A 12,222-nucleotide genomic window follows, 5' to 3' on the forward strand; every position below is an offset into this window, starting at 1 on the left:
GTAGTTCATATTTGTGAGCTTTTTGTCAGAAGACTGACTCTGCTCATCATCCTGGGCGAAACATGGATTTCTTCAGCTGGTGACCTTGGAGTTGACCTCCCAAAAGAAGATCCAAAAAATATCCGTTGACTTTTAAGTTTGTACTGTGACAAGAGGAGTACAAATTTAAGCTACATTTGGCACTGAACTATATACCAGGAAAGACGTCATATAACGTGTAGTAAGGGTGCACCCAGATTTTGTGTGATCGGCCAATGCTTACATGTGAAATTGATCTTATCAAGCTGACAAAACAGTTATAAAATTTAAAAAATCATCATCGGGCAAAATTGGAATTGCCAGGTCAGGTTTTTTTTTTTTAGAGATCATCAATCAGTAAACTGTAATCGGTGCTCCAGTAGTCGGCGGTATACTGCTGTAGTCTTCATGTTTTCTCAGTCATCATAATCTGAATAAACGAGCAGAAGAAAGAGCATCGTTTAATCATCAGACAATGGGATTGAGCTGCAAAGATTTCTACCGTTTGCGCTACACTCTGTTCTAAACTGCAGGTGAGGTGTGTGTAGGAGCCACCTGCCCTCCAAGGAACTGCTCCTGGATGGAGTGGGGGCCGTGGGGGTCCTGCTCTCGGTCCTGTGGGGTGGGTCACCAGCAGAGGATCCGAACCTTCCTCCAGCCTGCCGGTAACGGTTCCTGGTGTGAGGACATTGTTGGAGGGAACCTGGAGCATCGTTTCTGCAACATCCGGCCCTGCAGAGGTCAGTGCGGCGCCTCGCCCAACCAGTGCGCTTCACGGTGAAGTTTGAGCCAACCGCCTGACGTGTCGCTGTCAAACAGTGGACGGAGGCTGGTCCAGGTGGAGTCCCTGGTCCCGCTGCGACCAGCGCTGCGGCGGCGGTCGCTCCATCCGCACCCGCTCCTGCTCCAGCCCCCCGCCCAAGAACGGGGGCAAGAAGTGCGTGGGGGAGAAGAACCAGGTCAAGCCGTGCAACACCAAACCTTGTGGTGAGGCTGAGCGGAACACGCCATGTGTAGATCACTGTGACCTTTCCACGTCCTCAACCTGCACACAAACAAAGCCTCATTAAGTCAGCGTATGGCCATGTCGGAAAAGTCAGCATCCGTGGGGAGGCATGAGAGGCAGAAACAGAGTCGGCAGCATCCCCAGGACATTCATGACCTTCTGTGTGTGTGTTTGCGTGTGTGCCGTCAGATGATGGAGGCTGTTCGACGGGCCAGGAGTTTGTGTCGTGTGCCAACCAGTGTCCTCAGCGCTGCTCAGATCTCCAGCAGGGCATCGAGTGCCAGGGCAGCGCCGAATGTCAGCCCGGCTGCCGCTGCCCTCAAGGTACTGAACCGGCTCCACGCTCAGTCTCTGTCTTTGTTTGTGTTTGTTTTGTATCACAGGTGATGTTTCCTCGAGGTGTTGGAGAGGCATGAATTATTCCTGCTGCTGTTCACATGGATCAGATTTAAACACGTCTTTAAAGGTTGACGTGATGGCGCGTATAAGTAGACGAAAGCTGGTTTATTAAAATTATTTTGTAGGATATTTTATGGCTTCTTTAATTCACGTTGATTTTTTGTATCATAAATTGTCAAAGCTCTGTCTAAAATCTGCTCTTTATCTTCCCCAGGGATTTTATTTAAATGACTAATATCAGGAAACAAATACTTTATTTAATCAAACCAAAACTAATATTTCTTTTGTTGGATAAAATAACTGCTTGTAATCCAGGATTATACTTGGTTCTTATACAGTTTTATGGTCTATTTACTAATATTTTGTATTGTGACTAGATGCAGATCAGGATCTCCAGCGTGTTGAAACGCCCTGGAACCTGCCCTGTGTGTGTCTGTTCAGGTCGGTTGCAGCAGGACGGTGTGTGTGTGGAGCTGTGGCAGTGCGACTGCGTGGACTCGCTGGGCGACGTGTGGGCGGCCGGCAGCTGGCACCGGGTGAACTGCAACAACTGCAGCTGCTCCGACGGCCGGCTGCTCTGCACCAATCACAGCTGCCTGCCCGCCTGCGCGTGGAGCTCCTGGTCCAGCTGGGCAGCCTGCAGCACTTCCTGTGGGCGGGGCCAGAGAACCAGATACAGGTGAGGTAGTGGGCACTCTGAGTTGGGTTGGCATTTTGCATTACGTGCCAGTTAACCACTTCTGGGTCTGGAGGGGTAAAGAAGGATTCATCCTTTAGGGGCTCACTTGCAGAATAAACTCTTCCAGCAATGACGGATTAGTCTGGTGACTGAAAATGGAAATAGCATACCTCTGCAGGCAGAGAAACGAGAGAGTTTCTCTGCTGAGTCCGTGTCATACGTTGTGTCAGATCCCGCGTCCCAGAGACCGAAGGAGCAGACTGCAACTTTGAGGAGGTTCAGCACAAACCGTGCAACCCTGGACCCTGCCCCCCTCTCTGCCTTCACGGTGAACGGGAACTCAGAGTGGGAGACACCTGGCTGCAGGGAGAGTGTCAGCAATGGTGAGATGGAAGGGGAGGAAAGTTCGGAGCCGGGATCAGCAGAGGGCGTTCCTGCTCAGGCATCAACATTTGTTCACATGTTTCCATCCTCTGTTTTCTTTCTCAGCATTTGTACCCCAGAGGGAATCTACTGCCAAGACATCGACTGCAGAGGTAGACACTAGATTCACTCTAATGATGACATAAAGGTAGGGGAACGGTGACAAATAATAAGGTGCAACCTGGTTGGTCATTGAATTGCATTCATGCTGCGCTGTGGCCAGTTAAGGTTTTACAAATGCCATATTGTGCTACTCAAGCTTTGCTCTAACTGTGCCAGAAAAAGTACAGAAAGTCCAAACTTTAAAACCAGACTCATAAATCTTAAGCTAAAGGGCCCAGTTTGGTCGGGTAGAACTGACTAAATACAGTGGCATGAAGAAAATCACATTATTTTGTTCTCAGCTGCTCGTCGTCCACCTCGTCTTGTCTTACCCCTGCTGGTGAACTTTTCACCTCTTTCTGCTTGTGAAACTATTGTGATTGGTCTGAATGTTAGATAAAATCTGAATGTGTGTCTATAAGCAAAAGCCTTCAGGCAGCAAAGTTTTCTTTCTTTCTGCTGCGAACTTGTGAAGTGGTAAAAGTCGTTCATGATCCATGTGTTTAATATTCAGTTTTTTTGTTCAGTAAAACTCAGTTTTGTGATAAGCGGTACGTGTTTCATTAAAAGTAAAAATAAAAATCTCATGTTGCAACATTGACATCTGCGGGTAGACAAGTACAGTCCAGTTTTATGTTTCACTTTTTCAAAGTTGGTGGGTGTGGCTTATATTTAGGCGCGCTCAATAGTTATGATAGGCAAGCAATAGAAAACATGTTTCAGGTACAATAGGAGGAGCTTTTGGAGTTTGGAGAAGAGGGGTTTTGTTTCTGTCAAAGCAACTTAAGTCAGCTTTCTTTCTCCATTTGTTGTATTTTTCTTTCCGTATACATACGTTTCTCTACAATAGTGTGTGACACCTCCAGATGGAATTGGAGGGAATCCTCTCCCCTATGTCTAAAACTCTGATACCTCAGGAAATGGTGGCAGCCCAGATGCTTTGTGTTTGCAGTTGACGGTGCCTGGACGCCCTGGTCAGTGTGGTCTGACTGCTCAGCGACCTGCAGCCAGGGGACGCGGGTCAGAACCCGAGCCTGCATCAACCCCCCGCCACGAAACAACGGCTCTCACTGCAGCGGAGCGGCCAGAGAAACTCAGCACTGCCAGACGCCGCCGTGTCTGGGTTGGTATACGCCGGGGGGGCGGACAACTTGTCTTCATTTTGGGCCACATGTAGATCACGCAAATCCTTAAAAGGCCGTTTGTGTCAGAATGTGTAGATTAAACTCCCTATAAAATACAGCTTTCTCTTGATAAAGTTTGCAATTCTTAATAAATTTTATATATATATAATTTTATTTTTTTGTGGGCTCTAGTGTCTCTTATATGACAGTAGGCTGACAGGAAAGGAGGATGGATAGGGGGAAGACATGCGGCAAATGTCGTCGGGTTCGGGAAACAAACCCACGACGGCCGCGGCGAGGACTGAAGGCCTCCATATGTGGTTTCGCGCTATCCCCTACGCCACCGCCGCACACCCAAATAAATTATATTTAACATCTTTTCACATCTAAGTCATTTGGCCTCGTGCAAATAATCACTGATTTGGTTTGATTGATAAAATAATACCTAAGCAGACAACAGTTATCCTGAACTTGTGTTTATGTGGCTTTCTGAAGTTTAGAGGGCCACAAAAAATGGATTTGGTGGGCTGGTCCTGGGCCCCGGGCCTCCAGTTTGACCCCTTCCCAAAACCTCTGAGTCTTTGTGAGCAGCTTACTAAAATACACCCTGACACCATGCTGAACCTCTCAACCTGCCGCTGCTTCCTGTTTGGATAACTTCAAATATCCAACCCCCCCACCCCCCTCCACAGCCCCACTCCCACCCTTATCTCTTTGATTTCTTTATTCCCTTCCAGATGACCTTTGCCCATGGTCACCATGGTCACCGTGCTCCCGGAGCTGCGGCGCTGGGTCGGTGTGGCGACGCAGGGCGTGTGTGTGTGAGGAGGGAGGGGACGCGGCGTGCCCCCCTGAGGCCGAGGCGGTGAGGAACAGAGAGGAGACCCAGCTGTGTTACCGCCGACCGTGTCCCGGTACAGAGCCACAAAAACCCACGATAAAACCGTATTGTGATGTCATTAAGCTGCAAAGAAATATTAATTAGTATTATTTTCAAATATTCCAAATGTTATTTAGCTTTTGCTTTGCAATTTTTTATGTTTTGCCACGTTACAAGACACTGAGGAAAACCACGGGCAGAAATAAATGTGTGTAGAAGAACTCCTGATCTGTTTTGTTTTTCCAGAATGTCCCATGTCCGCGTGGAGCGTTTGGTCTCACTGCTCGTGCGAGTCTCAGAGGCAGCAGCGATATCGCGTAGCGCTCACCTCGGCCACCGGGGGGCAGCAGTGCACTCCTGTGGAGACCCAGAGCCAGGCGTGCAGCCTCAGTCAGTGTGACGGTAAGTTAGGTTTTCTGGAGGTTCTCCTGCTTACTGAGCTCTTCCCTTTCAGATTCTTCCCCGCTGTGTCTGATTGAATGATTCTGTTTGTGTGGCACTTTCTATGCTGTGAAGTTTGTGCACAACAATAAAATCCAAGTCTCATATGAATTGTTGTGTCTCCCTGTTTGCAGGCTGCGAAGCCCCGTTTGTTTACTCGGCATGCGGAGCGCCTTGTGAGAAGCAGTGTGCTCTGACGGGCAGAGAAGATCTTTGTCTGGGGGTCAGGGAGTGCACACCTGGCTGCTACTGCCCTCAGGTCAACTTCTGCTCTCTAATCTGATTTCATTCCATTTTATATACAAAATATAAAACTGTATGAAGAAAAACATATGAAACTGTTTTTTAAAAATTCACATCATTTATGTGAATTTAAATGATGTTGAATTAATTTGACCGTAAAATTAATTAGCCTTGAACAAAGGAAACAAATTTACAACAAAAGTTATTGTAGATAGAGGGGAAAAAATATCTGTACATTTCTGCCAAAAAAACTCAGACATTTTGAGATTGACTTGTGAAATTTTCCAGAGTAAAACAAGGACAGTTTTGAGTTTGAAAAGTCAAAAATTTTTGAGATTCTATTTTTGAGATAGAATTTTGAGATATAAAAAAAAAAACAAAAAAACATTTTAAGGTTTTTGACATTTTGGAAAACTTACAAAAATGAAAATGACCCATTTGGAATTGTAGTTTTACCCTTTTTGTATGAAGCCGCCTGAAAGAAAACAAATGGTTCCTGGAGTTACGTTGTCTTTTTCCTTCCAGGACCTGCTGCAGCAGAACGGCAGCTGTGTCCCTCTGCAGCAGTGTGGCTGCATGTACCTGTGGCCCCAGGCTTCAGAGGAACCTCCCACACCCACCATCGTCCCTCAGGGGGCCACGGTCACTATAGACTGCAGCACCTGGTTAGAGCCACATTTTGTTTTGCATTATTTGTTGTGCACAAAGAGCAGAGTGAAGACTGAAGCAACCCAAATTGCACCACTAATATTTCTGCTGCAGCCGAGTGATTTCATTAACCACCTTGTGCCAAAGTTGTTATAGTTAACTAAAAATAAAGAAATAACAAAAACTGAAAATATTTTTTCATTTGCTGAACTAAATAAAAATTAGGACTAACAGGGAAAACTATAACTAACTGAAACTATACTGTGTATTTATAAAATTAACTAAATCATACTGAAATTATATATATATATATATATATATATATATATATATATATATATATATATATATATATATATATATATATATATATATATATATATATATATATATATATATATATATAATATGTTTTTGTTTTTTTGTGTTTCTGGATTTATTTACTTGCTGTTTGAACTTTTTGTGAAATTGATTTATTTTTCCCACACATGCAGTTTACTTACACTAACAGTACTTACATGAATCTGCATAATGGCGGCAGCAGAAGTTAGGAGGAAACACCAGACTGTTGCTTATTTAGCAATAATTGAATAGATTTAGACTAAATTATTTTAGACTAACAAAACTGAATTAGACAAAAAAAGTCACAACGAAATAATGAAAAACCCAAAACTATTTTCACCCTGCAGTTTCTACTAAATCACTTTATCTTTTATTATCTTTTCATCATGTTTTTTCCAGCCTGTGCCATGATGGGACTTTACATTGTGACACGAGAGAGTGTGAAGGTAAGAAAACCGAATGTCTGAACGATCCTCCTCCCATCAACCCACCCGGTGCTCCGTCCGGATCGTTCCTCTTCCAGTGATCCTCAGTGAGTGGTCCCAGTGGACCCCCTGCTCTCCCTGCGCGCCCCTGGCCTCCCAGCAGCTCTCTCCGTCCCTGGAGGCGCTCGTCAATGGCACCAATATGGCCTCCGTCCAGAGACGTTTCCGGGCCTGCCTGGACATCGATTCGGGTCTCCCTGTCAAGAGAGAGGAGGAGAGCCGATGTCCGGGGCCGCTGGTGGAGGACAGGCTCTGTCCGGATGCATCCGTCTGCAGAGGTGATGCCGTTCATTCAGGAGGACGTCTCACATCACAGCCACATGTGGTTTTTTTTTATTTATTTTATTCTGCCAGAGTATTTTTTTGATTGTTTTACTCTACAGTGAGGGAATGTTTGGTTTTGCTGACACTGAGCTCACTTCTAAAGCAGCAGCAGAGTCAGAAGACATGTCAGAGTCTGACAAGCAGAAAAAAAACCCATTTCATCCAGTCGGTGTGGTGATGAAACCCACCTGGTGTGTTAAGAACACATGTAGCCAGGTCACTGATGGCGCCGTCACATAACGACACGCCTTGGGAAGGTCAGTCAGGGACGGTCACCTCTGTTAGGAACACACACCGTACGATGAAACACACAGCTTCGGATTCACAGTTATTCTCTGGGTTGTGTTGGTCACTAAAACACACTGAAGTTTGTGATTCAATGTGATAAAAAGTGTGGCGTGTGAATATTTCAGCAAAGTCGACTTCCCTTCAATTTGCATAAACAAGTTTTATGTCTGAGTTATTAGAATGAAATTATTTAAAATGACCCGTCTTGTTGTTGAAATATTTAAAATGACTCGGCATTGACCAGAGGCTTCCTTTACGCCGGATGCATCTAATAAACAAAAAACCCATGACTTGTATATAAATGTGTTCTCTGAGTGTCTGAACCGTCAGGAGAACGGCCATTAAAACCAACACGTGTTGCTGCAGCAGAGGACGAGCGTTCCATCACTTCCACTTCAGTTATTGTGATCATCACACAGGGTGTGATGAGACAGAGTTCATGGTGGTTGTGCTAACGGCTGTGCTGTTCCAGATCTGTGCCACTGGAGTGTGTGGAGTGTTTGGACAGCGTGCGCACAGCCGTGCAGCGGCGGAGTCAGGCAGCGCTACAGGCGACCCCTGGCCTCCCCGGCGGGGCCCCGCTGCAGGAGCCGGCAGACGCAGAGCCAGAGCTGCAACACTGGACTCTGTCCAGGTACAGCCACTTTATTCCTTCTGTTCCCAAACAAACTGAAAATGTTCTCTAAAGACTCCATAAAAGGTCCAGAAATAAAAAGGATCCAGCCAGACTTCCCAGTGTCTGCCAGCTTAGACACTAATGCTTGTGACTGACTGTATTTCAAGAGAAATGTTAGCATATTAGTCTATAAATGCTTCATATTTATATGACAACTTGCCAAACTAAAGTGATGACCAACTACAAAGATAAAAGTAGCACATTAAAAGGAGTTTTCATAAACAGAACGGAAAAAAATGTGGATCAAATATTCAGTCACTTGAAATGAATACATTACAACAAAGTGCAAAAAGTATGAGAAATATTTGTTTGAACTGTTTGAAAGTTGTTGTTTTTTTCATTTCAGCGACATAAAGTAGAAGAAAATTAAGAAAATGACATGAACATTGTTTTTTTATGTTTCTATTGTTGTCAGTTATTCGTTTAGTTGCGTTCTAAAATCAGATGATCAAAACTTCCTTTAAGTTTAGCTTCCTTTTAATCGCAGCTTATTGGTCACATTGAAAAGCGTAAAGCTGATGCTGAAACTTGAAACTGTGAATCTGTCCCATGTGTTTTAAGTGAAACAACAATCAAATAAATAGATTTTTAAGAACAGTAATTGGGTGCACAGGTTTGAATTTATTGTGGATTTTCTTTAATCCACAAACATTGCTGATGGATACCTGTTATTAGGCAAGCTACACAGAAAAATCACACTTTTGTAGCCATTAACTAACTTCTGCCATAACTCTAACCTTTCAAGTTCCTTTAACAGCTTGAGCTGTTAAAAGTCTGGTCTTGTTGTTGATTATCTATGTCTTACATAGTTTTAAACTTTCAATAATGCCGAAGTCGGAGGAATTTGAGAAGTTCCTCCCTTTCCGAAGTCAGCTCAGATGTGCCAGTCTGTTTTGGCACATCCATCAGTGTCCAAGTTCCAAACATTTGACCAAAACTGGGAACCTCAGAGGAGAAGACATTGGTTAGGATGACCAGGAGTTACTAAGGACGCCGTCATGCACTGAAAACTCCTCAAGTACCAGTGACTCTGTCCACAGAGAAGCCATATTAACAAAGACATGGATTAGAGATTTTGACAACCAAAATCAACACCATCTGCAATAATAATATGTGCATTATGGGTAATTTGAACTCCGGAAAACTTGTGCAACGGTTAAAAAACAGGAGATCTCAACTGCAAAATTAGAAACTCTAAATGAACATGTTAACAGCTGGGAATGGTGCAGTTAGGAGGAAAGATTGAAAGATTTTGAATAAACTGGATCAAAATCAAAGTTTACCAGGATGAATGTGAGCATCTGCACTTCAGCTGCAGTGCAAATCCTATAAATCTGTACTTCCTCCTATAACGATTCTGTTGCATAAAGAAAACCTTTACAAGCACCACCAACATCACCCACATCACTACTGTTCTTAATGTGATAGAACATTTTGATTCAGTTTTTAACACGCAGCATTCATTTTAATCTGTTGCAACAAAATTAAAACAAGACTGGGACATTTTCTGCCTCTGCATCTCATTTAGCAACGAGGAATAATTAAGTTATTCACTATTGTTCATCTTTAAAATATTCCAGAGTAAACATTTCTCTCCTTTGACTTTAAATTTGAGTTTTAGTCTCCTTTTTTTAATAAATAAATAAATAAACTGATAAAGTGCTGAATTACATATATTTGCTTTCTGGAAGAAATTGACAATCCTGCAGTTGTCATGGATACCCTCATTAAAATGAGGCACAGAGCCCAATATGGCCTGTTACAAAATGACAGCAGTTTAGTCATAAATGAAATAACAGAGCAGAGTCACCATGCGACACATTAGCTCACAGCATAATAAGCCTTGTGGCTTCATAGTTCATTACACTGTATGTGCAGTCTGTGTAACTCATGGATTCTTCTTATTGGGATCTAATGTTTATAAAGAATTTTTTTTTTTCCCATTTTGAAACAGTTTTTACATTTTTGCTTGTATAAATGCCTAGAAGCAGCTTCTACTACTCAAAAAGCAACATAAAATTGCAGAAAAATCACTGGACAGCAGCATGTCATTTTGAATATATTTGCTAGATATACGTTTGCACTGCGTTTTTGATAATGGCGGTCAAAGTTAAAATGTCTTTTGCTGGTCACTGGCATTGAAGAAATAAATCATGTCAAGAATTACAATTAGCTAAAAAGCTGATAGATTCTGAGAGAGTCTTCATCATCCTACACATCAGCTTCTGTCAGAAGCTTAGCAGTCTGCTTTGAAGTAATGTTCAGGGCACTGAATGGTGGCTCCTGACCATTCCCACTACTCCCAATTAGCATTTCTGCACTGTGCACGCTTATGTTTTAGCCATGCAAAAAGATATATACCACAACATAAAATACTATCAGTTGCCTTTTGGTTTGTCCAACAGGCAGAACATTTGGTGGGTTTTGTTCGTCACGGAGTCGCTTTGGAGCCAGCAGGCGGAGGTCTAGTGGTAAACAGTTTCTGTCAGACTGTGAGGCAGCTGTTGGCTTCGGCGCAACTCTTCTCCAGCAGGGACAATCCTTATTAGTTTAATTTTTCACAGAATCCTCAATCGAGAGGCTTAATCAGAGATGTACTGATCAAAAGGGAAAACAGAATTGCATCATGAGATGGATTCTGTACATATTGCAGGACGTGAGCAGCTTACAAATCAAGTCTGAATTTAATGTGGGTTATGTTGTAGTGGAAGTGCTCTGGGTAACCCAAACTATATGAGAGACTTTGATGTCTTTTAAAAACTATAATACAAAGAAGTACAAGAGAAGCATTCAGAATATCTTCTGCTGCACCTGCTGAATCAGAGGATATCACACCATGAGTGACAGCTGATGCTTTAAAATAGGGTTTTACTATTTCAAAACTGACACAAAAGTTTACACTTTGACCTTTTTATATTTTAGAGTTACCCAAGTTCAGTCCTCAAGGTCAGCCATCCTGCAACTTTTAGATGTGTCCATTTTCTAACACAGCAGAATCAAGTGAACGGCCTTCAGAGCTGAATAACCTGCTGATGAGGGGATTTGGCCTTTTGATTGGGAAACGGAACATGCAGGATTCTGGGCCTTGAGGACTGACGTTGGTCACCACTAGATCTGGACTGCAGTTTCCTCCAACACGTCTGAATCCAGAGTGTTCCATAACAGCTCAAAGTAATTTGAATCTACTTAAACAAGTGAAACTGGGATCTTCTGGCAGATTTAAAAAGTAACATTTTTGACTCATGAATCATCAATACTTGTCCTTATAAGACTAATACGTTTGATCTACTTCATTTTCTGGAATGGTAAGAGAACCTTGTTCCAATGGATGACCAGGATCTCTGGATGATCACTCGTATGTAAACATAACATATAACATCTAAATCATAACATCCTCACCTGTATCTCAGGTGAGCGCTGTGAGGACAGGCAGCGGATCTTCCAGGAGAGCTGTGCTAATCGGTGTCCTCGCAGCTGTGCAGACTTGTGGGAGCATGTGGAGTGTCTGCAAGGAAGCTGTCACTCAGGTGAACGTCAGAGCTAACTTTACCTCAACATCAGGCTACAATAACACGCTTCATTGTTTCTTGATTCTTTCTTCCCTGGTCAATCTTTTCCGTATCGTCAGGCTGTCGATGTCCTGATGGCCAGTTGCTGCAGGACGGCGGCTGCGTCCCGGTGAGCCAGTGTCGCTGTGGTATCCCATCAGGCAATGGGACTGCGGAGTTCAGCCCTAAAGAGGAACTTGTCGTTGAATGTAACACTTGGTGAGAACAGCTCTCTGTGACGAGGATTCTTGATCTTCAAAGGTCAAACCTGTAACAACGAGATGACTACAGAACCGAATTTATTTGAAGAACCTAGATCCGTACGTTGTGTTTGTATATTTTCTGTGTAAGAAAATGTCCTTAGCCTCTCCTGTCCCTCTCTGTGGGCAGTGTGTGTGAGAACGGCACTCTGGTGTGCACCACGATTCCCTGTCCAGTTTATGAACCTTGGGGCCCGTGGAGCTCCTGCTCGGTGTCCTGTGGACCCGGACAAAGAACCAGGACACGAAGATGCCAGGACACACAGGGCGGTCCCCCATGTGCTGCCACCACCCAGACTGAGAGCTGCAATCTGCCATCTTGTCCAGGTCTGCAGC

General features: G+C 43.7%; 1 protein-coding gene across 2 annotated transcripts in view; it reads left to right on the forward strand.

Annotated features, from left to right (window-relative positions):
- Positions 1-12,222, forward strand: part of sspo (SCO-spondin) — an 84,721-nt gene that overhangs the window by 55,487 nt on the left and 17,012 nt on the right. For both annotated transcript variants that reach the window (XM_044104293.1, XM_044104294.1), the window contains 17 exons: positions 552-758; positions 838-1,005; positions 1,214-1,348; positions 1,865-2,102; positions 2,333-2,485; positions 2,592-2,638; positions 3,580-3,750; positions 4,489-4,665; positions 4,878-5,033; positions 5,207-5,331; positions 5,841-5,980; positions 6,705-6,751; positions 6,829-7,068; positions 7,875-8,036; positions 11,489-11,605; positions 11,707-11,845; positions 12,017-12,213. In XM_044104293.1, the coding sequence (XP_043960228.1) occupies positions 552-758; positions 838-1,005; positions 1,214-1,348; positions 1,865-2,102; positions 2,333-2,485; positions 2,592-2,638; positions 3,580-3,750; positions 4,489-4,665; positions 4,878-5,033; positions 5,207-5,331; positions 5,841-5,980; positions 6,705-6,751; positions 6,829-7,068; positions 7,875-8,036; positions 11,489-11,605; positions 11,707-11,845; positions 12,017-12,213 (2,619 nt within the window). The remainder of the gene's footprint in view (positions 1-551; positions 759-837; positions 1,006-1,213; positions 1,349-1,864; positions 2,103-2,332; positions 2,486-2,591; positions 2,639-3,579; positions 3,751-4,488; positions 4,666-4,877; positions 5,034-5,206; positions 5,332-5,840; positions 5,981-6,704; positions 6,752-6,828; positions 7,069-7,874; positions 8,037-11,488; positions 11,606-11,706; positions 11,846-12,016; positions 12,214-12,222) is intronic.

This window comes from Gambusia affinis, linkage group LG21, assembly GCF_019740435.1.
Source record: "Gambusia affinis linkage group LG21, SWU_Gaff_1.0, whole genome shotgun sequence".
Classification (NCBI taxonomy): Eukaryota; Metazoa; Chordata; class Actinopteri; order Cyprinodontiformes; family Poeciliidae; genus Gambusia; species Gambusia affinis.